The sequence below is a fragment of the Elephas maximus genome, chromosome 10, assembly GCF_024166365.1.
Source record: "Elephas maximus indicus isolate mEleMax1 chromosome 10, mEleMax1 primary haplotype, whole genome shotgun sequence".
NCBI lineage: Eukaryota > Metazoa > Chordata > Mammalia > Proboscidea > Elephantidae > Elephas > Elephas maximus.
This window is the reverse complement of record NC_064828.1, coordinates 70,571,195-70,599,044: the sequence shown is the minus strand read 5'-3', so window position 1 is coordinate 70,599,044 and position 27,850 is coordinate 70,571,195. Positions and strand designations below refer to the sequence as shown.

General features: G+C 34.9%; 2 protein-coding genes and 1 long non-coding RNA gene across 4 annotated transcripts in view; 2 read left to right on the top strand and 1 right to left on the bottom strand.

Annotated features, from left to right (window-relative positions):
* LOC126083973 (uncharacterized) overlaps positions 1-24,303 on the top strand; it is a 31,416-nt gene extending 7,113 nt beyond the window's left edge. The window contains exon 3 of the long non-coding RNA XR_007518896.1: positions 24,188-24,303. This is a non-coding gene — a long non-coding RNA (uncharacterized LOC126083973). The remainder of the gene's footprint in view (positions 1-24,187) is intronic.
* Positions 1,331-27,850, bottom strand: ACTR10 (actin related protein 10). Its single transcript, XM_049898071.1, has 13 exons — positions 27,656-27,850; positions 25,417-25,489; positions 24,278-24,360; positions 22,657-22,765; positions 20,159-20,266; positions 18,282-18,349; positions 17,934-18,013; positions 11,944-11,979; positions 8,884-8,963; positions 8,732-8,805; positions 5,467-5,548; positions 3,567-3,768; positions 1,331-2,201 (listed from the first exon to the last, which is right to left on the bottom strand). Exons 1-13 carry the CDS (start codon positions 27,730-27,732, stop codon positions 2,020-2,022), a joined length of 1,254 nt encoding a protein of 417 aa, XP_049754028.1. The 5' UTR covers positions 27,733-27,850; the 3' UTR covers positions 1,331-2,019.
* The window catches only part of ARMH4 (armadillo like helical domain containing 4), a 213,388-nt gene continuing 211,092 nt past the window's right edge, over positions 25,555-27,850 (top strand). For both annotated transcript variants that reach the window (XM_049898061.1, XM_049898060.1), the window contains exons 1-2: positions 25,555-25,639; positions 26,667-26,866. Coding sequence is in view for 1 of the 2 variants with exons in the window: in XM_049898060.1 (XP_049754017.1) it covers positions 26,845-26,866 (22 nt within the window). In the remaining variant the exon portion in view is untranslated. The remainder of the gene's footprint in view (positions 25,640-26,666; positions 26,867-27,850) is intronic.

The following is a 27,850-nucleotide window of genomic DNA, read 5'->3' as shown; positions in this document are numbered from 1 at the left end:
TGAGTCGATTTTCGACTCATAGCAACTCTACATGACAGAGTATTTTCTAGGCTGTAATCTTTATGAGAACACATTGCCAGGTCTTTCTCCCATGGAGTCGCTGGGTAGAATCACACTGCCATCCTTTAGGTTAGTAGCCGAGTGCCTAACTGTTGCACTACCAAGGCTCCTACGCCACCCTTTGCTTTAGCAATATCAGATCACTCCCTTTAAGATTTTGTGTACATAGAGAATTCACATTTGCTTATTATGATCACAATGCCTGGAATAACCCTGTACAATTGAAATTCTACTCATCCTTCAGGGCTAGGGTCAAAAGCTTTCTCACTGAAGCTTTCCTCAACTCCTAGTAATAATTAACTACAGTCCCTGGGTTAAAATTGAGATCAGTTCCTAACTCTGTCTTTAAGTCAAATTTGTAGGTAAGACAGAACGGATAAATTTCTTATTTAGCGTCAGTTAGTCAAATGTTTGTCTTAGTATATAGTATATATTTTACCTTTTTATGCACATAAAACACTTAAGAAACACTTCCAAATTGCACAGTTTTCATGAACGTCATAATAGGCTTTATGGCAGTCCATTCTTAAGTAGGCATTGTTCGTAACCTGGGGACTGCCCATACACTGGTAAAAGGAACTCATACCTTTTATGGCACCTACCACATTCCGTTTTGTATAATCAGTTGTATACACACCCATTTTTCTACTAACCTGTAAACTTCCTGAGGGCAAAGGCCCATGTCCTACTGTTGAAGCACTTAACAGTGTCTAAAATTATACAAAGTAAACAGCAGACATTCAATAAATGTTGAATGAATCTTGATACTGGGCTACTGAAGTGGCACATAGTGACAAAGCAGAGCTAGAAGTAAGTTAAAAAGTACAATACAACACAAATATAAAAGAGGAATCCTTTCCTATTCTTAATGACAGGAAGGTGCTTTCAAAAGTTAGTTGGTGTTGGGATCTTCATACAGAAAGTACGTAGCAAAACAAGGAAAGATCCAGAAAAGGAAATGAAAATCATTGAACTATGAGTAAGAATGGACTTGGAGATATATAGCCCAGAAAATCTATCAAGGATAAATTCCTACTCTGTCTTCAAGTATATGGCCCCACAGAGTTTCAAGTATATAAGCATATACATATATGTATATATTTCTCATCTTCGTAGGTATCTAGACAGACTGAAACCAGTAAATTTCAGCAAGAGGTAGTTCATTGAAAACAAATTAACAAGAACAAAAATAAAAATTTAAAAACTGAGTACATATTTCAAAGAACCCCTGCCCTGAAAAGACAAAAACCACTAAAGAGGAGATTAATGACATTATGAATACATATTTATAAAGCAGCTGTAACTTTACATAAAAATTAAGTATCTTTTTTCTTAGAAATGCAGAATTGTTCACAAAAGAAATTGTAAAGTTAAAAAGTGAACATTTCCACAATTTACTTAACAGACGTTTAACTATACTGTACTGCCAAACATTCTCAGTCCAAAGGGTAAAATATATTTCTATCCACATAAATTTTCCTGGAAAAGCAACATTATAATGACATGGACACAAAAATACCTGAAAGGATTTTTAAAAACAGACCAACGTTAATATTTGAAATAACTGGTAATGGTAACATTATTTATTTGTTAAATGAAATAACTGCTGAATATAATAAAATTAATGGAGTCTCTTAATACCCAGGACAGATTACATGAACCGCAGAGGGGCAATGCTATTATTCTTTTTGAAAAGTGGACTATGTAACAAACTTGAAAAATCAAACTACTATATTTTATTGACATAAATACAGCAAATCTCCTAAGTATCAGCTTCCATTTTACCACTACACAAGAGAAACCAAGTCAAAAGAATTATATATTAATGCAGAAGAAAATACAGAAATGCTTTCATTTACACCAAAGTTGCCTATAACAAAACATCCTACATACTTGGTATAGTTTGCTTATAATTGATTAAATATTTGAAATCAAGCAAAGTTGAATTTTAAACAAACTTTATTTCTCAGTGGAAAATGCTCTCTTCATCAGAGGCGGTTGAGCTTTCCCGACATCAAACATCATTTCCAAAGGTGGGTTATTGAGAGAACACCAATCTGGTAGACGACCTGTCTGATTATAATATTCTTTTGAGACTGAACGGCTCCCAAGTATGTCTTGTAGTGCTCCAAAAATAGCTCCTGTGTGGTAAAAATATTTTTACAGCTAGAATGAAAACCTTATATACATACATAACAACTTCATTATATGACAAGAGTGAAGTGGTAATATTCAGCAATGCATATTCACATTCTTCAAATTCCAGTGAAGTTATTCTAGATCCTATTTTTTAATTACAAAGTAACCCATAACTCCTGTGTTGAAAGTAACTTAAAGGGCCTTTATCAGACTATGATATGAATATAGTAAGTAATACTGTGTCTAAAAGTAGGTGAGGTAGAGTGCAGTGAAAGGCATTTTCAACTTTGAATAAACACAATAAGACCCTTAGTTTTCTTTGCCATAACTCTAAGATTACAATACTTTAATAAATAAAATGGCACTGTAAAACCCAGTAAGCATCATTATAACATCTATGCTGAAGGCCTTAAAAAGATCCAGAAGGCAATCTTTAAAAAATAATTTAGTAACTAAATCCATTTGTCCTTGACCAAAAATACATTTTGACTAACTTCTACTTACAACAAATAACACCACATTTTAAGTCTCAATATTTTACTCTCTGAATATATGATCCTGATACCAATTAGCTATAACTGCATTACATATATATACATGAATATAAAATACATATTATTTATACACACACAGAGTAAAACCCGTAAAAGCCGAAACCTGTGTAAGGCGGAAACCTGTCAAAGAAGGAAAACTCAAATATTTTCCACTAAAAGGAACAATAGAAAAGTGGTAAGACTGCACCCTGTCAAAGGCAGAAAACTTGACAGACATGGAAAAACAAGGCAATCCCACTGAGTTCCAGCTCTCAGTAGTGTTACATGTTCCTCACATTAATGATATAAAGTAATGTGACTAGATTTTTAAAAAGCATCAGAACATATCAACTATACTCATTCATAACTGTTTTTTCCTTCAAAGTAGTCAACTTATTAAGCTACTTGCTTATTTTTGTGAAATTATCATTATTCAAAACATTCAATAAACTTAAGTCACATAATAAAATGCAACTATAGAGACCAATTTTCATACATAGCTCACAAATTAGCTTTGGGAGGAATTTAAAAAAATGTTTTGAGCAATGGAATAAATTCATAGGTTTCGCTATTCTGAAGGATGACTTTAACTGGATGAAGAAATTTACTTAAAAAAATCACTGTGTAAATGCCAAGAGAAACCTAGGCATATAATTTTAAAAATTACTATAATTTAAGGAAATACTAATGTTCAAAAAAATTATTTAATAATTCTATTAGTCTATTAAGTGAGCAATTTTGAACACTGAATCTTCTATTCTAACACATCCATTAGTAATGCCATTCAGCAACCATTTACTGTATAATCAGTATATTTTAATACTAAATGCTTACCTCCTAACCAGGCCACACAATTAGCCTTTGCAGGTGGGGTGTGAATTCGGAATGTCTTGGTGCCAAGCATTTTTTTATATTTTGGTTTTTCTACCAAATATCTTATTTCTGCAAGCAATCTGTGGAGAAATCCTGGCAACATAGATGTGCCACCTATGACTACCAAATTCTCTGATAGTTGCTTTCTGGTATCTATTGGGCACTGTTATTAAAAAGGAAGAAAAAAGAATTAATCTTTGATTTATAAATAATGCTTGAATATATTTAAGGAAATATACAGAAGTATGTATTATAGACTAATTAGGCAATCATTTATATTACCAAAAGGGCCTCGCCAAGGTTTCCTTAACAAGTGAGATTTTCATGTAGCAAATGTAACCACCATGATAATGTCACCATATACTTACACAGAACTTTAAAGATTTTAAAGAATTTAAAAATCTAATAGTATAGAATTTTAAATGCCACAGGACATATGCTAATATGTGAGTATTTTCATTTTCAGGGTAGAACGACTGAGTTGGGCAAAGAGAATGAGAAGAAATAAATTACCTTTATTTTCTTTTTTAGTAAGGGAAGTATGTATAAACATGATTTTTCTGTGTTATCATCATAGTATTATAAATCCAGAGCCAGTTGTTGAGTTAGAAGATAACACTCTTAGAAAAAGTATGTTTCTACATCAGTTCTCTCTAAAAATTAGGAATGATGAGGTCCTTCACTGATGTTATTTATTTTTTTATAAAAGTCCCTGAGTGGAGCCCTAGAGGGAGACAATATATTCCAGGGAAGTGATATTTCACTTGGAGTTCTGTGACTCTGTAATCAAGAAACGAAAGGGACTCGTTACCATATGTTTTGTGGAATTTGGGGTCTCTGGGTGGTGCAGTTAAAGCACTTGGCTGATAACCGAAAGGTTGGAGGTTCAAGTCCACCTCGAGGCTCCTCTGAAGAAAGTCCTGGTAACCTACTTCTGAAAAATCAGCCACTGAAAACCTGTATGGAGCACGGTTCTACTCTGACATACATGGGGTCTCCGTGAGCTGGAAACCTGTATGGAGCACGGTTCTACCCTGACACACATGGGGTCTCCGTGAGCTGGAAACCTGTATGGAGCACGGTTCTACCCTGACACACATGGGGTCTCCGTGAGCTGGAAACCTGTATGGAGCACAGTTCTACTCTGACACACATGGGGTCTCCGTGAGCTGGAAACCTGTATGGAGCACGGTTCTACCCTGACACACATGGGGTCTCTGTGAGCTGGAAACCTGTATGGAGCACAGTTCTACTCTGACACACATGGGGTCTCCGTGAGCTGGAAACCTGTATGGAGCACGGTTCTACTCTGACACACATGGGGTCTCCGTGAGCTGGAAACCTGTATGGAGCACGGTTCTACTCCGACACACATGGGGTCTCCGTGAATTGGAAACCTGTATGGAGCACGGTTCTACCCTGACACACATGGGGTCTCCGTGAATTGGAAACCTGTATGGAGCACGGTTCTACCCTGACACACATGGGGTCTCCATGAGCTGGAAACCTGTATGGAGCACGGTACTACTCTGACACACATGGGGTCTCCGTGAGTTGGAAACGACTTGGTGGCAACTGGTTTTCCGTGAAATTTAAGATTCTATACTATGCAAACCTGCATCTGATAGACCTACAAGCCACTATGTACAAAATAAAAATCTGGGTATCGCTGCTCTGAAGAAAAAAAAAAAGGTTCATGGCACTCATTATCCCTAAAATGTCTTAGGTACCATGTTTCAGTAGCAAAGTAAAAGTTAAAAATGTAACTAATAGCTAAAGCAAAAATTGAGACAATAACATTTAAAATTTTTCTTTAAAGGACTATAGTCATAAATTAAAATTGTTTTACAAAGTAAAATACCTGCATAAGTGAATCCAATATTAAAGTGGCAACTGATTTCTCCTCATTATCTTGTTCAAAAAGAATTTCCACAACCGAATCTCTGAGGTTAAAAACATCAGTTAATATGATATGGAATATACCAAGAGTTCTAGTAACATAATATTTTACGTAACAGCACTATGTTCACGCAGAATAATTTTTAAAACACAAGGTGTTCGCGTGTATAAAACAGGAAGAATAACAGTACCTGCCACACAAGGGCTGATGTCAGAATATAAGGAGTTAATAGAACAGTGCCTGGTCCCTAGGAGGCACTCCATAATGATTAGCTACTATTATTATGTATAGACTTACATATATTCTGTGTCCAATTATACCTCCTCAAACCTACTATCAGAGAAGAAGCATTCTATAAAAGTTGATGAGACTCCACAAACGTATCGGTTTGATACAAGAAATAAAAAAAAAAAAAAAAATCCAGACATCATTTCTTTGTTTTTAAAAGTAATACATTGCAAAGATTACTAGTGGCCTATCAAATATACATTTCAACTTTCCTGTTCTTTCTCAAATTAAAAGAACACCACATTTGGGTAGCATGAGGAAGATCTTACAGTGATGGAAAAGTTCTGTATCTTGATTGTGGCGGTGATTACACAAATCTACACACGGTAAGATTACATACTTAACTATAACTCCAGTGTCGTTGAGTCGATTCCGACTCATAACAACCCTATAGGACAGAGTACACCCTTTATATCAATGGCAATTTCCTGATTTTGGTATTATACTATAAATATATAAAATGTAACTATTGGCAGAAACTGGCTGAAGGATACATGGGACCTCTCTGTAGTATCTTTGCAACTTCCCGTGAATCTATAATTATTTGAAAATAAAAAAAGAAAGAACCCCCATTTTTAAGCTGGACACATTGCTGACTAGTTAAAGCACTATATCTACCAGCCTCCTTTACAGCTAGATGCAGCCATATGACTATGTACCAGACAATGAGATGGGGGCAGAAGTGGCAGGTAGAACTTCTGGAAAGCCTATTTAAAAGGCTGAGGAAGGACTTTTCTCTTTCCCTTCCTTGGACTTCTTGCTTCAAATACAGACGTGATAGCTAGAACTCCAGCAGCCATCCTGGACCCCCCTGAGGATGACAGAGGAAGGACGGAAGAAGTTTGGGTTCCTAAAAGGAGCTGTCATACCATAACTGGCCTATCTACCTCTGAACTTCTTTTTAATGAGACAAATTTCTATCTTGTTGAAGCCACTATTTTCAGGTTTGCATGACTCATGGCCAAACCAAATTCTAACCAATGCAACACAAAACTAACTATATATATGCATATATACATATACACTATGAATCGACTTGATGGCACTGTTTTTTTTTTTATACATTATATTTTATAAAATTGGGATCACAGCATGTACACTATTTTATAGCATTTTTTACATCTTTTTTCAAAACATGTAAAATTCTGTTTATGAGACTCAGTGTACTTCCTAAATCTCTGCATTTTATCAGTAAAGTATATTAATAGGCCAGTAGTATGCTGAACACTCATGGCTAGCTATGTCTGCACACTTCTGTTTCCACCAGTTGAACTGACTGCTCACAGAGTCCGTTTTCTTTTTTCAAATCCTTTAATGCCAGCTGATTTGATATTGAAGTTATATATTTAATAATTATTACTTAACCAATGAAATACAGAAGGATAGAAAACAAGCTGTTCTTTCTATAAAAACTAAGTTGAATGCTCTGGAAAGACTAAATAATTTAAAAAATCTTTTTAGTATAGGTGAGACAACTTTAAAAGTCTTAGAAGAAAACATCTAAAAAGATTCTATACCAAGACTGATTCACGAATAACTAAGCTCTAAGTGTACTTAAAAACAAAACAAAAAAACTAGAAATCATAACCATGAGTTCCTGTTCTATTCAAGTATAATTCAGAACTCTATAAACAGACTTATCCTCAAAGAAAAGGTATGGGAAAAAGTCTGGCAAATAAATATATGTTTATAAGTTTTAAGATAAAATAAAATGTTTTATATATGATTTTTCTTTAACTGTTCTTCACTTAAAATGACCCCCCTGCCCCCGCCAGCTTTTTTAAAATTTACCAACCACCTGTCCTAATGGTGTGTAATTAGATTTCATTGGAATGAGACCTTTCTGTAGGAAAAAAAAATCTTGGCAAACAATGGTAAATTAATTGGGTCTGGAATATGAGACATAGTGGCTTCCTTTATTCCCATGTATTTCCCTACCATTTACTAACTAAAAGCTCCAAATTAATTGAATTTCCTTCAACACTTATTTTACTCTCTTATTCTGGGTTCCACTAAACAATTAGGAAAAAATTTAGAATAGTAATTTAAATAACTACCAAGAGATATTACATTCTCACTTTTTTGTTCATCTAACATACCATCTTTAACTTTTGTATATTTATGTTCATCCTTTTAATATCTCAACAATCTCTATATTAACTGTCTCAAAATCTAATAGGACCTTCAAAACATTACATAATTCTTTTCTGTGTATCTTCTGATCTTCTCTCTAATTCTGTAGATAAAACTTTTATAATACAAACTTTATAAAGCTAGTATAAACAAAAATTGTACTGTTACCAATAGATTTATATAGATCCTTCATTACAGCTTCTAGTGCATCATTAGACAGAATAATCAAATAATAAAAGGTGAATTACCAATGAATCCTAAAGACTGAGTACCTATAACAATACATTCTTTCTAACAAGAGGAAGTTTTACAGAGGGGGTTGGAAAACTATGGCCTGCTAGCCAAATCCAGACCACTGCCAGATTTTTGGAAATAAAATTTTATTAGAACACAGCCATACTCGTTCATTTATGTATTACCTATGCGTGATTCCTGTGCTACAACCGGAGAGTTGAGCAGTTGCAGCAAAGACCACATGGCTGGCAAAGCCTAAGATATTCACTATCCAGTCTTTCTCGGAAAACTTTTGCTGACCCTTGTATTAAAGTATCATAATTTCCATTCAGTTTCAAAGAATGGCTGGCTTCATTAAATTAGCTCTGAATCACCTTGATGAACAGGAAAGAATTTCTTTTTAAGTATTAAAAAATTGCATAATAAAATTAATCATGAATGATAAGGCTTAATGAAAAACACCATAATTGTTAAATCAGCAATACTGAAGTAAAGGCTTACACTAATATTTTTAAAGGGCTAAAAATTTATTTTAGTTCATTATTTTGCTCTTAAAAAGTTAAGGTCTAACCTGATTGATCCAAGGACATGTAAAATCTTCTCTCCATCTAACGGATAGTCAACATTTGGGGGTGGTGTGGGACGCTGAAATAAAAATATAGTAAGTGTAATCTACATATGTTATCAACTCACAAAAAGAATATACCTTTATTTTTAATTTACCTCAGTTTTCCCATCAATGTTAAATTTTGCTGCTTGTATATTTAGTCCACGCTTCAGATCACTTACAAAGCAAGTGCGAACTGAAAAGAAAGGCAGAAAAGGGGACTTTGTTACAGTTTGTGATTGAGTAGAGACAACCTACATCCCAGTTAAAACAACTGTATTTAAGAGAACATGCTAGCCATTCATTCCTTTGGATTTTATACTGTACCCAAGCGTCTTTATTTGCTTACGACTATTTATTCACAAATAAAGAGGGTGCCTTCTTTATTCACTGAGGAATCATAAGACATGGTTTATTATGCATACGTATCTTCTATAAAACCACATATTGAAAAACACCTTTGAGAAAACTATTGTTTGGTATCTCAGATAAATAAACTTTAGCACCATGAAAATATAGCCATTCTAATTGAACAGCATGGTTCTTTGACACAAATTTACTGATTTGTATCTATCTAGCTTTTTTTTTTTTTTTTTTAATCTTAGTTGGTCAGAACATAAATTTTGCTCTCAGTTGCAGTTGCAATAACACTCTGTAATTATTTTTTTGGCACAATTCTTTTCTCCTTCCTTGATACACCCCAACACTATCACTTTCCTTCTACTGTTGTTTTTTTTTTTTTTTTTTAACTTTTAAACATTTATTCTTTTAAAGATTCTTTCTGTTGCAAAGAAGCTCCTTCAAATTATTTTAAATTATTTTTAGAAATAGAGTAATGTTTTAGAGATCAAATTTGTTGAATGCAAGAAATCTAATACTTCCAAAACATGTTAGTCATGTGTGTATATAAAAACTATCTTCCTTCATGAATACAAAATACATTTGTTGAGAGGGAGACTACAATATGCTGGACAGTGAGCTAGGTGCTAAAGCTACTTACATATTTTACATTTTATCCAAGTCCTCATAACTAAACAAGATAATACCTAGCACTCAAGATCTTGTATACTTCAAAGAGGTGGGTACCCTTCTTTAAAGCAACCAAAATAACTGAATTAAAAATCTAAGAACAGATAAGCAACATTTGAAAAATTTTAAACTGAAAAAAATTAGGTAATTAAGCTACCCAAGTAATATAATGAGTATGTGTGTGTGTGCGTATTAGATATCTGTTTTTTTAACATAAATGGGTTCATACTGCAAATATTATTCAGTAACTTGCTTCTTTCTTTACAATATATTATGGACAGCCTTCCAAATCAATACATTGAGATCCTTCTCCTTAAGAGCCTACATGGTATTCCACATTACAAAATTACCAAACTTCATTCAACATTCCTTTTAGATGGGATGCACTTTCAATTTTAATAACTATGCCAGACTGCTTTCTAGAAAGGTTTGCAATCCTTTCTAATAGTAATATATATTAATTTTCCCACAATCTAACCAATAGTGGAGACCTATCTTTCAAATTTTTGTTAGTCTGAAGTGTTTCCCTAATGGGAAAGTTCAATATCTTTTCATAAGTTAGAGACCATATGAAAAGATACATTCCAAATAGTTAACATATATTAACATAGTTATATCATGGGGGATGGGATTAGAAAAAAGGAAGGGAAACTATTAATTTTACTTGACATAATTTAGCTGTTGTAATAAACATGTACAAAATGACTAAAATTTAACACAAATTGAAAAAATTTTAGGTAATTATACCACATAAGTAAGCCATATAATGAAGAGCAAGATCGGGTTTGCAGCCATAATTCTAATCCTAACTACCTGTGTGACAATGAAAAATCATTTAATATTTCAGGGCACCAATTGTACTAGAGTATCTCCAGGTCCCATTTAGGTCTAAAATCCACTAATGTCTAATTCCCTATTAAATATTCTAGAATATTAATTTTTTTTAAATAATTTTTATTGTCCTTTAAGTGAAAGTTTACAAATCAAGTCAGTCTCTCACATATAAACTTATATACACCTTACTACATACTCCCATTTACTCTCCCCCAATCAGTCAGTCTGCTCCCTCCTTCCAGTCTCTCCTTTCATGACCATTTTGCCAGTTTCTAACCCCCTCTAGCCTCCCATCTCCCCTCCAGACAGGAGATACCAACATAGTTCTAGAATATTAATTTTACATGACACTCTAAAGTACTGGAGAACATTAAATTACATTTTATGTGCTTTTACTTTTAGTGAATCAAAATACCAGAAAACCCAATGTGAAAATTATTATAAAAAACATGCTAGTACAATAAAAAATAATACATCTTATTAAAGTGAATGTAATACACTTTGGGCCCTATTCTAGAATTTCCAAATAGAAAAATAACTGACATTATAAAAATGTATAAAGAAAAGCTAGAGTTTAAAAAAAAAAAACAAACCTATAGGGTCGCTATGAGTCAGAATCGACTCGACGGCACTGGGTTTGGTTTTTTGGTTTTTATACTGCATCAAACCGGTGGCTCTCAAGCAATTTAACTATTTCACACTGGGCAAAGTACTAGTCCCCTAGTAACGCAGTATACTTTCTATCTGTAGTTGAGCAGTTGCTTTAATAACACATCGTGGATAATGCCAAGACTTCCAATAGGTCTGAAGAAAAATCAAAATTTTTATTTACATTATCCCACAGTCTATGTATTAAATGGAGCCCTGCTGGCACAGTGGTTAGGAGCTCAGCTGCTAACCAAAAGGTCAGCAGTTGAAATCTACTAGCCGTTCCTTGGAAACCCTAAGGGGCAGTTCTGCTCTGTCCATAGGGTTTCCAAGGAGCAACTGGTGGATTAGAACTGCTCACCTTTTGGTTAGCAGCCAAACGCTTAACTGCTGCACCACCAGGACTCCACAAGATATTATACACGCAGACAAAATATTTATTATATATATATATATATATACACAATATGCAAACATCTAATAATATATATTCTATGTGTACATTAATATAATATCTACAATAATATATTCTGTATGTATGTGTATAATAATATATATTCTATGTTTCTTTAGGTAACATGTAAGAATATTTAGAAACATACACCTTCTAAACTAACACTTAACAGTGAAAAGGACAAAATTGGGAACTTAAGATAAAGATTTACCTTTAATGTCCTCTAGGACACCTTCTGGAATCGAACCTAAAAGAGAAATTTTATAAACAACCCTATTAAATTGTACTCACATTTCCATTTTTTGTTTTGACAAAGTTAAAAAAAAAAATTCTATAATTAAAAAAAAAAAAAGCCATATAGAAAAATTAAGTTTGCTTCTAGGGAAGAACTTTCATCATTCAAAGCCAAGCCAAAGTACAAAGTTGAAGCCAGATATGCACAAAGTGTTACAAGATGTCCTAGACTTGTAAAGTTTATAAAAACAAGATCTTTAAAATACAGTAGATTACTCTACAATTAGAAAAGAATTTACCAAGAAAATCTTTTATACTATGAAGAGGTATTCTGGTTATATTGTGGCAAATACTTAGAAGAACTGATTACACAGATTAAAAATGAATTATTTATATTTCTTGTAAAAAAGTGATATTCCAAACATATTCATCTGTCCTGTGATAACAAATGGCTGTCAGTAATATGCTAACTAATACATATTTTAAAAAAGGTACCACATGCAGATTTTTAATCTTTTTCTCCCAGGTAAAGGTAACACTTTAAAATGACGAGTAAAAAAGTACCTATTCAAAGAAACCTATGCAATGTAGAATGCCCTTGGAAGGAGGATGGTTAGATATGTTTTAGTTGTTATGTGATTTTTGTTGCCAAAAATCTCTAATTTCCAGAGTTAGATTCAGAAACAAATTTTTCTAACCTAAATTAAAAATCTTCTAAAGTAAGAATCTGTAACCTATTATTTAATAGGTAAAATACTTTGACTGATTTGTAAGAACACATTATTTACATTAGAGAAGACAGCATTTTATAGCTGGATCTACACATCTTGTCAGCTGTATCTTTAAAGTATGATGGCCACTGAAATTAAGTGTCAAAATAAATTGAACTTAAAAGCACAATTTCAAAATATTAATCCATGATTTTTAAAGAAACTATAAAGTTTATTTAATCATACTGTTTTTACCATTTTCTACCATTAATAAGTATGATTTTAGAATTATTTATCATTTTATCTAATTACCTTGTCTTTTCCAAATCCTTACTTTTTTTTGTCTAAGGTATAATCTATAAATAAGTACATATATTGAATGTACATGCTCAAAAATTTTTTTTCTTTTCTGGTGGGACCAGTATGCAATCAAAAATGTTTGGAGATTCCCATCCTTAAGCATTAATATTTATGTCATAAAAAGATTTAAACTTGGCTATAAATAGACGAGAGTAGTGTTAACTGGATTATAAGAGCCTATAATTTAAGAATAAAGCTAAAAACTCTAACATTCTACGACTGTTATGCTCTCTCTAGAAATATTCAAATAAATTCCAGTGGGTGTGAAAGAAATTTGGTAGTAAGAAAAATAGTTTTCTTTAGGCAACATGTAAGGCAGGCTTGAAAATAAAGGGTTTATTTTAGCTAGGAGTACATGTTTTTTTAGATGCTATTATAGGAAAGGGCACTTATCAAATAATTACAACCATTTAAACTTTGTACGGGAGGAACAGAAGTAAGAGACATTAACTCTGGCTCTGAAAAATCATATTTAAATTTCAGCTCATTTAGGAGAATAAGAATCATAACGTTTTGATAGAAAGTTTATTTTAAATTGTCAATAAATCAATGTCTTTTTTTAAGTTGTGAGTTACTACAGTATATTCCTTCTTTCTTGAACTATGTTCTGAACACTAACTGAAAGTGTCTCATTCAAAATTCACTTAAGGGTACCCAAGTACACCTAAGACTTGCAACTCATCTTTGCTAAGGGCCTTGAAAAGAAATATTTTGGGTGTGTTTCCACTTCTAATCCTCCTAAAAGGGTGCTTTGGCAAACAGTTATATGATTTAATTCCACAATGAGTAGGACTGCAAGGTTAACTATCATAGACTCCAGATTTTGGAAAGTGTGTGTGGAAGAGGAGGATTAGAGTCAGAGTTTGAGAATACTGATGGAAAAAAGGTGTCTGAAAAGATTATATAGTTCAGAATTTTAAGGAAATGTTATAATAAGTTTTAAAGAAGGCATTTAATAAAGAGATCTTGGGATGCTCCACTAAGCTTATTATCTTTGGAGACCTTTTATAAATTAACTGTCATGATATACCAAAAGGGTAAGAAAGTTTTATCTAGGGCATAAAAATTATAATCTGATTTACAGAATGAAGAATGCAATTATCTTAACTACCAATAAAGAACAATAGGAAAACAACATGATAAGCAAGTCTAAATGTTCTAAAAATCTTTTTTCAACATTTATTCAGTGTCCAGGCATAAGCTAAGTGCTACAAGTCAAAAAATAAATAAGAGTGGGATCCTCAATGTCTATTTGGTTGGGGAAACAGTTAACAGGCAAATGAATATGTGTCATAGTATGTGCTATAATAAATGCTGCTGAGGGCTTAAAAGAAAAGGCAGCAATTTGTTCTGCTTAGGGAGGTAGGATGGCTTCACAATTGATGATATTCCAGCTGGGTCATGTAGAGGGATCAAAAACCCAACCAGGAAAAGAAAAATATCCCAGGTAAAGAAACAGAATAATGAAGGCAAAGGATTGTGGCAGGACTCATGGTGACTGGAAGACTGTAGGAAATTTACTATAGCTAAATTTTTTTTAAATAAGATACAAAGGGTAGAGTTTAGCAAGTTAAGAATAAGAGGTAGAAAAAAGTCAGATTGTGAAGGAACATGTACAGGTAGTCCCAAATTTATGTTGTAATCAAGTTATGACAAACTGTACTTAGAATCATCTTTTTTTTTTTTTTTACATTTATCATTAGTAAAATGTATTACATACAACATCACAGCACATAATTTGCTGTTATCATTCCCGTGGCAACCCCCGAAGACAAATAAAAATCAAATTTATAAAGACACTGATAATAAAAGGTAATAATGAAAACTAAAAAAAAATGACGTATTTGACTTACATCAGAACCAACTTACAACAGAGCCATTGGGATAGAGCCCGTAAGTCGGGGACTACCTGTATACAGAAATAGACTGAAGTGTATCGAAGAGATAATTTGAATCTTAACTTGTAGGAGCTGACAAGAATTCTTAAGCAAAAGAGCAATGTAATCAGATTTGTTCTGTGCAAAATTATTCCTGGCAACAGACTGAATCAGAAAAGGAGCAAAAAATTAGCACACTCCTGTAATAATCCAACCAAATAATAGCAAAGGCCTAGGTTAAAACAACGTCTTTGTTTTCAGTTGTATAGGAGTGTGGAAGATAGAAAAGAGAAATAAAATTTGAAAGACATTTTTGAGGGAGAAATGAAAGGATTTGATAACTCCCCGTTTTCTAAAATAGGAGATTAGGATGGTGTCATCTTTAGCTAAGAATGCTTAGCTGAAATAAATTTGGGGGAAGAGATAATGTGTTCATTTTGGAAGTCTTAAGTCTGAGGTGTCTTGCATGGATGACGTGCTGTTGTTCACATCCAAAAATTAGTTGAGAATATTTCAGGTTCAGAAGAAAGGATTAGGCCCAGTGATACATTTGAGCATCAACAGCATAGAAATGTAGGTGAAGTAATGGAAGTTGATGAGATCACCTTTAAAAAGCCAGTAGAAAGAAAGAAGGGACAAAAAGATCTCTGGTAAATATGAGTAGAGAAACAAAGAGCAGATGGAGGAAAAGTGAGAAGTAATACTGGAGAAATAATAGAACAGAAAGGAAGAGAGTTCTCAAAGCAAAGGGAACATAGAATTTCAAGAAGTACATGGATGGAGGGAATACAGAGTCACTGCACCAAAAAGAATTGGTTGACGTTCAACCATTTCAGGAGGGAGCATATGATCAAAAACTGATGATACTGAAGGAAGAAGTTCAAGCTGCACTGAAGGCACCGGCAAAAAACAAGTCTCCGGGAATTGCTGGGATACCAATTGAGATGTTTCAACAAAGGGATGCATTGCTGGAGGTGCTCACTCATCTATGCCAAGCAATTTGGAAGATAGCTACCTGGCCAACTGGCTGGAAGAGATCCAAATTTGTGCCTATTCCAAAGAAAGGTGATTCAACAGAATGAGAAAATTATCAAACAATATCATTAATACCACATGCAAGTAAAATTTTGCTGAAGATGATCCAAAAACGGTTGTACTAGTACATCAACAGGGAACTGCCAGAACGTCAAGCCAGATTCGGAAGAAGTAGAACGAGGGATATTACTGCTATTGTCACATGAATCTTGGTGAAAGCAGAGAATACCAGAGAGATATTTACCTGGGTTTTACTAACTTTGCAAAGGCATTTGACCATGTTTTATGGATAACATTCCGAAGAATGGGAATTCTAGAACATTTAATTATGCTCATGGGAACCAGTACATAGATCAAGAGGCAATTGTTCGAACAGAACAAGGGGATACTGGGTGTTTTAAAATCAGGAAGGTGTGCATCAGGGTCGTATTCTTTCACCATACTTATTCAATCTGTATGCTGAGCAAATAATCCAAGAAGCTCGACTACAGGATTGGGAAAGACTCATTTACAACCTGCGATATGTAGATGACACAACCTTGCTTGCTGAAAGTGAAGAGGACTTGAAGCACTTATTAATGAAGATCAAAGACCACAGCCTTCAGTATGGATTGCACCTCAACATAAAGAAAACAAAAAGTCTCACAACTGGACCAATGAGCAACATCATGATAAACGGAGAAAAGACTGAAGTTTTCAAGGATTTTATTTTACTTGGATCCACATCAACAGCCACAGAAGCAGCAGTCAAGAAATCGAAAGACACACTGCACCGGGTAAATCTGCTACAAAGGGCCTCTTTAAAGTGTTGAAGAGCAAAGATGTCACCTTGAAGACTAACATGCACCTGATCCAAGCCATGGTGTTTTCAATCGCCTCATATGCATGCGAAAGCTGGAAAATGAATAAGGAAGAACGAAGAAGAATTGATGCCTTTGAATTGTGGTGTTGGTAAAGAATATTGAATATACCATGGACTGCCAGAAGAACGAGCGAATATGTCTTGGAAGAAATAAAGACAGAGTGCTCCTTGGAAGCCAGGATGACAAGACTTCATCTCATGTACTTTGGACATGTTATCACAAGGGATCAGTCCCTAGTCAAAGACATCATGCTTGGTAACGTAGAGGGTCAGTGAAAAAGAGGAAGACCTCAACAAGATGGACTGACACAGTGGCTGCAACAACGGGCTCAAAGATAGCAGATTGCGAGGATGGCACAGGACCAGGTAGTATTTCATTCTGTTGTACATAGGGCCGCTAGGAGTTGGAGCTGCCTCAATTGTACCTAACAACAACAACATGGTGATCCATAATGTCAAAAGTTCATGAAAGGATGACTGAAACTGAACTACTGGATTTGTTGATTAAGAGCTCAATGGGCAACCTTACGACAGGAGCAGTATGTCAGACGTGTGTGGGGGGGGCGAGGGGGGGAAGAGAGTTAACTATGCACTGGGGTAAAGAATGAAATAAAGTTGAAGAAGAGTATAAACTACTTTCAACCTTTGGTGACCCATTATCTTCTGCTTTGAATTTTATGCTGATATCATGAGCTTTCATTAATGAAAGCATGCTGAATTACTGAGTGTGTCTGAAGTTTTGGTAGGTAGTATGGATTTTTTTTTTCTTGCCCCCTCCCACAGGCCTACCCTAGTGTTTAATGGCACATATGAACTACCACTAATTATACCCTAGAATCTCCACTGGGATCTATCGGTACATATACGTAACAAATAAAAAATTTCAAAATTTCTATTTTTCCTACCAAAAATTCACACACCTCATACAATACCCTGTAAAACAGTACTTTGAGGCACATGCCCATTTCTTCAGTTTCAAACAGTCATAAGGACACCTGCCTTGCAGCAGAATGTACTATCAGTGGTACAGGAGCTTCCCAATAAACCCCAGAGGCTGAAAAATTCATGGTCACTCTATGAACTGCCAGGCAAAAAAGGGTTAAATAGCTTAAAATGATTTTACCCATCACTGAGGGAAGGCTCTGTTCTTTAGCAGTACTTGTGTCAACATTACATTGTTCCAACAGTTGAGTTTCCAACTCCCTGAAGATTAAAAAAAAAAAAAAAAAATTACCAGAATGAAAATACTGCAACTGATAACATTATGCTTAGTTTTATACTTACTACATAATGGATTGAAACTTTAAATAAAAATTATTTCCCTTAAAATATGAATACACTCAATTCTAATGGAAAATAAGATAAAATTAAAAGTCCATATTACAAGCCCTCTATTGATCACAGTCAGAAAAAATTTGCAACTCTTTTTATGGCACAAGTGAAGAGAATGTGTTAATTCTAAGAAACTTACTTGTGAAGAGCTTTTCCTCCTAAGGGTAGTGCTCCCCAACAATTCAGTACTGGGATTCCTTCATATATCTATAGGGCAGTCAAGGCTATTACATTGTAGGAGATAAAATGGGGTTTCCTTGATATTTTCCTCACCTTCTTCAATATTGTTCTAAATCAGCTTTGGTGGCAAATTCTTATTTTTAAGAGTTACTGAAAAATCAAGAGTCTTTATGTTGTTCTCAAAGGAAAACAGGTTTAAGAAATATACACACACATATATTTCATTGGTTAAAGCTTGGATATCCAATAAAGTTGCCACTAGCCCCATAAGGCTATTGAGCACTTAAAATATGGTTAGTCTGAATTGAGATGTGCTGTAATAAACTACACAACAGCTTTAAAAGACTTAATACAAAAAATATTTTGTAAAATAACTCATTTTTTATATTGTATGTTGAAATGATCACTATTTTGAATATATTGCGTTATGTATAGTATTAAAATCAATTTCATCTCTTTTACTTTAAGTGTGGCTCTTAGAAACGTTAAAATTGCATACATGGCCCATATTATATTTCTGCAGGATAGTGCTGAGTTAGAGATAGGGGACAATGTTGATTTGTAACATTTGGGGTTTGCTACCTTGTCTTACATACTGTTTGGTTGGTGCTCTATAAAGTACACTATTTATGAGAAGGAAAGCAGTATACTCTAAAGTATCGGCTTTAGAGACAAACATGGGATCAAATCCTGATTACATTCTTATATGACCTTGCATTAACTATGTATTCCAACTTTTAGTTTTCTCATTTATTTAATGAGGAGAATAATGTTTATGCTGCATGGTTACTGTGAGAATTAAATAAAAAGTACTTTATATTTTAAAAGCAATACCCTTATTTAATTCCTTAGGTGCTAATGGTTCTTGATGTTCTTCCCCATGAATATTTTTTCTACTTAATGAAACATACATGTAGAATCTTAAAATTGCAAGAGACTTGCATTCATGTAGTTCAATCTCCTTTTCAATGAAGCAATGGTCACTATAACACTTCTAAGAGATAATTACCTATACACTGCTAAAATGCTTCTAATGATAAAGAATGTACCAGCTTATAGTTAGTAATTCCATTTTGGGACCGCATGAACTATTGGGAAATTCTTTTTTATGGTGACTGACATAAAAACAATAACTGAGCAAGATCAAAGTAACTGAGCAAGTTACTATATGCCAGATGCTGTGCTAAACACTTTACATATATTACCTCACTCAACCACACAATACTGCTATGAGGTGAGATTATTAAAACCCCCATTTTATAGATGAGGAAACGGATGCCCAAAGAGGTTAAGACAATGTCATGCAAATAGTAAGAGGCATAGCTGAGATCTGTACTTATGTGTGTATTTGATTCCAAAACCCGAGCTCATAAACCGATGCCATTCTGCCTCCATGATATCCTTTGGACGTAGAGAGAAAATAATGTATTCACTTTTCCACAGTGAGGCCTTTAGCTATTTAAAGGAAGATTTCATGTTATCATTTAGTTTTAATTTTTCTTGATTAAGCTTTCTCTACTTACTCTTTGTATGATCTTTTCTTAGATTTTGACCATGCTTGTCAATTTCTTTGACACAACCTAATTTGCCGATGTTCCTCTTAAAAACTGAACATAATATTCATGAGATCTGATCCCAGAGCATATACTGAGATCAAATCATAATGATAATTTCTACAATATCTAAACTTACATCTCACAATCCTGTGAACTTTTTCCACATGGTAATTCATATTTGCAATATGGCAATCCAAAAATAATTTGCTGCAATAAAAACTACTTATAAATAGTGAAATTGTTTTAGGTTAAAATAGAATGAAAACTGCAAAAAGGATACAGGTAACACCAGGCTTTCCCTATATCCACAATCTAGGACCATGGCAGAGTTAATCCCAAGTGTCAGTAGAGCCATTAGATGACTTGGAGCAAGCAAGACAGATGGAACCTAGAAAACAGCAGCAACAAAAACAACGAAACCAGAATCAGTTGTCAATATTTGAAGGTGTTTCCCTTACGTTTCAAATGTTATATATTTGAAAATACTCACAGTAACATTTTATTTATTTATACTACAATGTCTATTCAACCATGCACTACATTAAAGAATAAGTTTATCAATTATTGGAATTTATGCAAATGAAAATATACTATAATAAATATAGTTTAAGTTCTCTAAGTTGTTTTATTCCTAAAAGATAATTACTAAGCAATTTTATTAATGCTTATTCTATCCCCTTTTGAGGGGAAAATAGAAAATAATAAAAAAGAGGTCCAGAAATAAAGATTCAGAGGAAGATGCTAAATAAAAAAAAAAAAAAAAAAGAGATTCCTTTACCATCAAGATGAAAATGCAGAAAAAGAATTCTTGACTGTTTTTATTCTCAAGGTCTGTAATATGAACAGTACTTTTATAACAGTGTAATATAAAAGTCAAATTAAACAGAAGAACAAAACTATAAAAATCCTTAGCTCTTCTATGACATTTTTCAGTGAGAATTTATCAGATCTGGTGACATCCCAAATATCAGGTAAATATTTAATCAAATAGCAAACAAAGTAATGGCTATATTTCCCTTATGTAAGTAAATATTGCTGGTTCTGGTCATTATACAAGAATAGGATACTGACACAATAACAACTAAAATTCTTTGTTGTTGTTGTGAAGTCAATTTCAATTCATAGTGACCCCATGTGTGCCGACTTGAACTGCTCCATAGGGTTTTTAAGGCTGTGACCTTTTGGAAACGGATCGCCAGGCCTATCTTCTGATGTATCTCTGGGTGAGTTCAAACCACCAACCATTTGGCTCGTAACTGAATCTTATTTTGTTTTGTGTTCCTCACACTGCAAACAAATGTAATTTACAGAAATTCCTGAATGTGTAACATCAGTAAGTACAGGAGGATATGCAACCTGTTTTTCTGTACCTATTATAGTTATACCAAACTACAACTCAGAAATATTAAGTGCCTCTTACCTCATAAAGACTTTTTTTTTTTTGGTTAAATGGCCATCGGAATATTTTGAGTTCAGTAAAATGTATGAAAACACATTTATATATGCTTTTAAGTTCTTATATACTACATACATTTTACACAATTTTCCTTGCAGAAAAATTCCTGAGACAGATTTTGAAAAATTTAAAAAAAGATTCTGGCCTATTTTAACTAGAATAATTTTAAATCATATTCTTGGCCCTTATAAAAATCTTGACTCCTATAAAATGAAAGCTACAAGGAATCCTGGTAACCAAAAGGTCACTTTTCCACAGTGAACCCTTTAACTATTTAAAGACAGATTTCATGTTGTCATTTAGTTTTGATTTTAGTTTTCAGCAATACAAACTCACCAGCCACTCCTCCAAAGAAAAGACCTGGCAATCTGTTCCCATAAAGATTATAGCCTAGGAAACCCTACGGGGTAGTTCTATTTTGTCCTACAGAGTCACTATGCATTGGAATTGACTTCACGGCACACAACAATAGTAACAATAACTAATACTACTAAAATCAAGAGGTAAACCTCATTCCTGGCACTGCTCACTTACTCTAAAAGAATATTCCATTTTTTCTGATATAGAAATTTAAAGCTTAAAATGAAAGAATTAAAAAACTCAAAACAGTCACTGTAACTAAACAATGGAAGCTAGAAAGACCTGGAAGAAACCCATCATAAATCCTACAGCACAGAATATACTTCTTAATTTTGAAAAATGTCCCCAAATAGAAAAACCTACATTAAGTAAATAACAGAAACACCAATAAGAAATCTCTATCTAAATGTTAGAAGAAATGCCATACAAAGAAGAAAATAAATTGCCAGTTTGAAGAGACTTCAGGTTACTTTGACATCTGGTTCCCCAAATACATTGTGTAGTATACATACAAAAAATAAAATGAGTACCTCTAAGTTGCCATCGAGTCAATTCCGACTCATAGTGACCCTATAGGACAGGGTAGAACTGTGCCACTGGGTTTCCAAGGAGCGGCTAGTGGTTTTGGTTAGAACAAACAAATCTGTCATGGAAGAGGTATACTCTTTTGGTTAGCAGCCCTGGTGGCAAAGTGGTTAAGAGCTCAGGCTTCTAACCAAAAGGTTGGCATTTCGAATCTACCAGCTCCTCCTTGGAAACCCTATGGGGCAGTTCTATACCCTGTCTTATAGGGTCGCTATGAGTCAGAATCGACTCGATCACACACAACAGCAACAACCTTTAAGTCTAAGCTTTGAGTGTCTATAAAGAGAGTGAGAAAGAAGACTCCCTAAAAACAAAGAATTTTATTGCTTCTCTTTTACTTCTGAAAAGCATTCTATTCATTTAATTTAAACAGTTACCTCAAAATACTTGAAAAGAACACGAGCAAGCGTCTCTCTGAAGTGGGAGGGACATAATACCGACTCGATAACCACAACTCGGCGGTCTCTGGGATTCACCAACAGATGCCTGAAAGTTTATAGTTTGGAAAAGTTACAAAATGCGTTTTGGTAAATAATGCAATTTGTTAAGAACAGGGAAAATGTACTACCTCAGCTTAAGATGTTTTATGACAAAAAGACACCTTTATTTTCTTACCCTCAAAAGATAATAACATTTCTGAACTCTTACTATGTGCCACGCACTGTGCTAGGAACTTTACATCGATTAAGTCATTTATCTCAGAAAACTACAACTATTGCTTACTATGATTACTAACCTGAGCCATTAAAAAGCTGTTTTATTTTTTTAAGTTATAAAAGTATGCTCACAAAACTGCAAATATTATAGAAATTTATAACTTGGAAAGTACAAGTACCTTGTAATCCTAATACCCAGAAACTACCACTAATGTTGTTGTTAGGTGCCATCAAGTCAGTGCCGACTCATAGCGACCCCGTGTACAACACAACGAAACACTGCCCGGTCCTGTGCCATCCTCACAATCATTGTTATGCTGAAGCCCACTGTTGCAGCCACTGTGTCACTCCATCTCATTGAGGGTCTTCCTTTTTTTCCTGAACCTCTACTTTACCAAGCATGATGAACTTCTCCAGGGACTAGTCCCTCCTGATAACTCATCCAAAGTATGTGAGACGCAGTCTCGCCATCCTTGCTTCCAAGAAGCATTCTGGCTGTACTTCTTCTATGACAGATTTGTTTGTTCTTCTGGCAGTTCATGGTATATTCAATATTCTTTGCCAACACCATAATTCAAAGGGATTAATTCTTCTCCTTTCTTCCTTATTCACTGTCCAGCTTTCACATTCATATGAGGCAACTGAAAACACCATGGCTTGGGTCAGGCGCACCTTAGTTCTCCAAGTGACATCTTTTTAACACTTTAAAGAGATCTTTTGCAGTAGATTTGCCCAATGCAGTATGTCATTTGATTTCCTGACTGCTCCTTCCATGGGCATTGATTGTGGATCCAAGTAAAATGAAATCCTTTACATCTCCGTTTATCATGATGTTGCTTTTTGGTCCAGTTTTAAGGGTTTCTGTTTTATGTTGAGGTGTAATCCATACTGAAGGCTGTGGTATTGCTAATAGTAGTTTGTAAATGTTTTCATGTTTGTAGATGTGTGTGCGTGTATTTTAACAGAAATATTCACACCACAGATGTTGTTCTGCAACTTGTTTTTACTTAACGATATATATAAGATACTTTTCCGTATCAATACATATACAGAATTCTTTTTTTAATGGCCGCATGGTATTCTACTGTTAAGGATGTACAATAATTTAATTATCCAGTCCCTTTTATTAATGAACATTTGGTTTGTCTCCTTATCCTTGCCAGTTTTCTAATCTTCCAAATATATTTTTTAGACAGTTGAAAATAATCACATAAAAATTGTAATGGAAGTCAACTTAATATTTTTGCATCAGATATAATACAACGAAGTATCACTATGACTGGCATCAGGAAAATCTACCTAATCACAAGAGTTAAAAAAAGAAAACACAATTGCATCTTACCTGAAATACAGTATGTGGATGAATTCCTTCAGGTAGGAATATAATTCTTCTGTATTGATATTATACTGAACAACTTTAATAGGCTATAAAATTTAAAATGATTTATTAATTTTTATTAATAAAATAAATTAAAATATGCTTATTATTTTACTAATACATTTTCTGTTAATAAATTAAAGGTAATTTGCACTGACAATAAATGCAAAAATTAAATATAGACTAACGTTTTAAATTAGGAATCCTTAACAAATGGCCATGTCCAAGATGATGGAATTATTTTGGTTTGTAGGAGTAAAGGTGTGTGTCCATAAGTAAGCAAAGTGCTGTGCTCATATGTGTTTTTACTTCATCTGATTTTGGCTTGACTGATGATAAAAATCAGCATTGATTAAAAAGCATCAATTCCCTAGAAAGATGTCCTCAAATACTCCAGACTTGTTCAGTCCCTGTTAAAAAACCACTCCTAAAATTATTTTGTATTTATTAAGCATAGTTTACAGTGACTATAAATAGGCTTATATTTTATAAGCCTATAGTTTAACTATAAGCCTATAATTTAACATAAACACTGTAAACTGTTCGAATCTACCAGGCGCTCCTTGAAAACTCTATGGGGCAGTTCTACTCTGTCCAACAGGGTCGCTATGAGTCAGAATAAACTTGATGGCAAGGGGTTTGGTTTGGTTTTATAGGCTTATAAAAGTATTTTACTAAGGTTAAAATTTTTCTCTCAATAATATATGTGATTCCATTTATATGAAATGTACAGAAAAAGCAACTCCATAGAAAGAGAAAGTAAATCAGTGGTTGGCTGGGGCTAGAAATAGGGATTAACTCTAAGTGGGCATTAGGAATTTCACTGGGGTGATAAAAATGTCTTAAGATTAGACTGTGGAGATGGTCTCCCAACTTGATAAATTTACCAAAAATCAATGACTTGTACACTTCAAACATGAATTTTATGGTATGCAAAATGAGACCTTAATGAAGTTGTTAAAAAGCAAAAACCAAGTTTTCTCTTGGAAATAGAAGTGTAAGTTATATATTCAGCACTGTTCTAATCAATCTTGTTTGAAGTCACATTTTAAAATATTTTACGATACAGCATTTATTTTGCTAATTTGTTTTTTAAAAAATACCTTAGGAATGCCAGCTCTTTTTATCACACTAGGAATTATACATCTTGGACCAGTTTCTCCAGCAAATCCACACCTGCAAAAAATTGGAAAATTAAAACATCCTATTTAAATATTCTTTCTAAATATTTGTTACAGAAGCAAGTCTTTCTGTATTTGTTTCAAAACAGAGGTCAGAGAAACATCTGGAAACATCGCTGATGTACACAAAGGGAAAAAAAAACAAGTAAGTTAATACCATCTACTCAACTCATAATTGAGGAGCCCTGGTGGCACAGTAATTAAGTGTTTGGCTGCTACCCAAAAGGTTGGTAGTTCGAATCCACCAGTTGCTGCTTGGAAACTCTATGGGGCAGTTCTACTCTGTCCTAGAGGGTTGTTATGCATCAGAATCAACTTGACAGTAACTAGTACTCGTAATTATGCACTGAAGGAAAAAAAAGTTAAATTGCTTCAAATTAATGATACTGAAATAAACCAGTGTATTATTTTAGGGTAGCATCTCTTTTCAGTATTTAATTTTACCTGAATTATAGCCAACACATTTTTATAACCCTGGATCTATACCAGATTACGCAACTTCATTTACATACTTTCTCCCCAGTGGTTTATGTTTTGACATATTCTTTTCTTTATATAGTATACCTGGTTCTTGCTGTTTTTAATTGTCATCAAGTTGATTCTGACTCATGGTGACCCCATGCTTGTCTGAGTAGAACTGGGCTCCACAACATTCTCAGTGGCTGATTTTTTGAAAACAGACTGCCATGCCTTTCTTCAGAGAATCCTTTGGGTGGACTCAAACTGCCAACCTTTGCAGGTGCGCCACTTAATTGCACCAGTGCCCCTCACGATGCAACTCACTGGTCACTTTGATTCCTTTCTTTGACTTCACTTATTCATCTTACCACCTTCCTGCTGTCTTTCTCAATAATCATCTTCCTGCCTAACAGCATCCTGCTTTTCTCAATGTACAGTCAAAATAATTATCTTTAGGTGATAGCCTCAAAGTATTTGTTATATGCTATTAAAAAAAAAAAATAACAAGACCCTAGCACAGAATAAGAGAGTGTCATAAGCTAAGGACTGTGTTTAGTGTAATTCTGTGGCACCTGCTCTCCAATTTTTAAATAGGTTGTTTTGGCCAGCCTATTTAAAAATTGGATAGCCATTTAGTCAATAAATATTCAATAACATTTTATTCAATAAATAGCTATTAAATACCTACTATGCTTTTTTTTTTTATGCTTTAGTGAAGTCCCTGGGTGGCACCAAAGGTGTGTGCTGGACCACCAACGTTTAACCCACTCAGTGTCACCAAGGAAGAAAAAGGCCTCATGATCTGCTGCCATAAAGATGACGGCCAAGAAAACCCTATGGAGCAGTTTTACTCTGTAGCACATGGGGTTGCCATGATTCAAAATCGACTGGATGACAACGATGATGTCAGCAGGTATTTTTCAAATTGTAATTCTGCCTGTCACTTTCCTCTCTTCTGAGCCCTGTACAAGGGCTCTCAACCTGGGGGTCCAAGGACCAGTGATGTCCTTGGACATCCCCCTGAAATTGTATGCAGATATTTTAAGTTATGTGAATTTGTTACTTCCATCCGGTCCTCAAAGGGATTTGTGACATCCAAATGATTGAGAACCACTACTAGAGCGTTTACAAGAGTTTAGGGGAGCTAACAAAAGATCTGCAGAGTCTCATCTATAGGGGTTCACCTCTTTGTTTATGTGTTTAGTCTTTCCTAATTTGACTGCGTGCTCTTGGAGAGAAACGGGCCTGTTCTGAACGTATTCGCATCAGCAGCACCAACAGAAGCTCTGTTCTGTGTTTAAAGATGGTGATCGTCCACAAGCAGTACAACTCGGCTGCTGGCTGCCTTAATCTGACGCGCCCAGAATAAGACAGGTCTAGGCCATAGTCGTCATCCTCTGCACAGACGATCGCAAAGGGTCTGTTTGGTTTGGGGGGCCAGTCCCGGGCCGCAGCGAAGCAATTCTCCCGAAGCCTCCAAGGCCCCTCTGCGAGTCAAACCTAGCCCGCCCACCTGAATCTCGGCATTCACATCGCCCTGAGCGGAAATAATGGACTGTCACTGCGGAGGGTGGAAGGGGGAGTGGGGAGTGAGGTGGCCGGGAGCTGCCCTGCAAGTCTGCCACGGGGCCCCGGGCCGGGCCTGGGGCTCGGTCGCCCGCCCCTCCCTTAGGCCGACTGCAGACTGCGCCGCGTCACTCACTTGGTAAAGGCCTCTCCCAGGTCGATCACGACTGCCGTTTTCTCCCCGCCGCTCCCCAGGCCGTCGTACAGCGGCATGGCGGGAAGGAGGAAGGTGATGGAGACCACCTGCAAGGCGCAGACCCGCGGGCCGACAGGCCGGGGCTCTCAGGGGGCGGGACCGGGGCTCCGGCGCGCGGGGGCGTTGGGGGCCTCA

Bases quoted from the DNA above. Each gene is read 5' to 3' on its own strand.
- ACTR10 (XM_049898071.1), bottom strand. From the start codon at position 27,732: ATGCCGCTGTACGACGGCCTGGGGAGCGGCGGGGAGAAAACGGCAGTC. The intron at 24,361-25,416 runs GTATTTTTTAAA...TAAATTTTATAG, and splicing joins AAAGAGCTGGCATTCCTAAG to CCTATTAAAGTTGTTCAGTA. The intron at 8,964-11,943 runs GTAAATCTTTAT...CTTTCTTTTCAG, and splicing joins TGTCCTAGAGGACATTAAAG to TTCGCACTTGCTTTGTAAGT.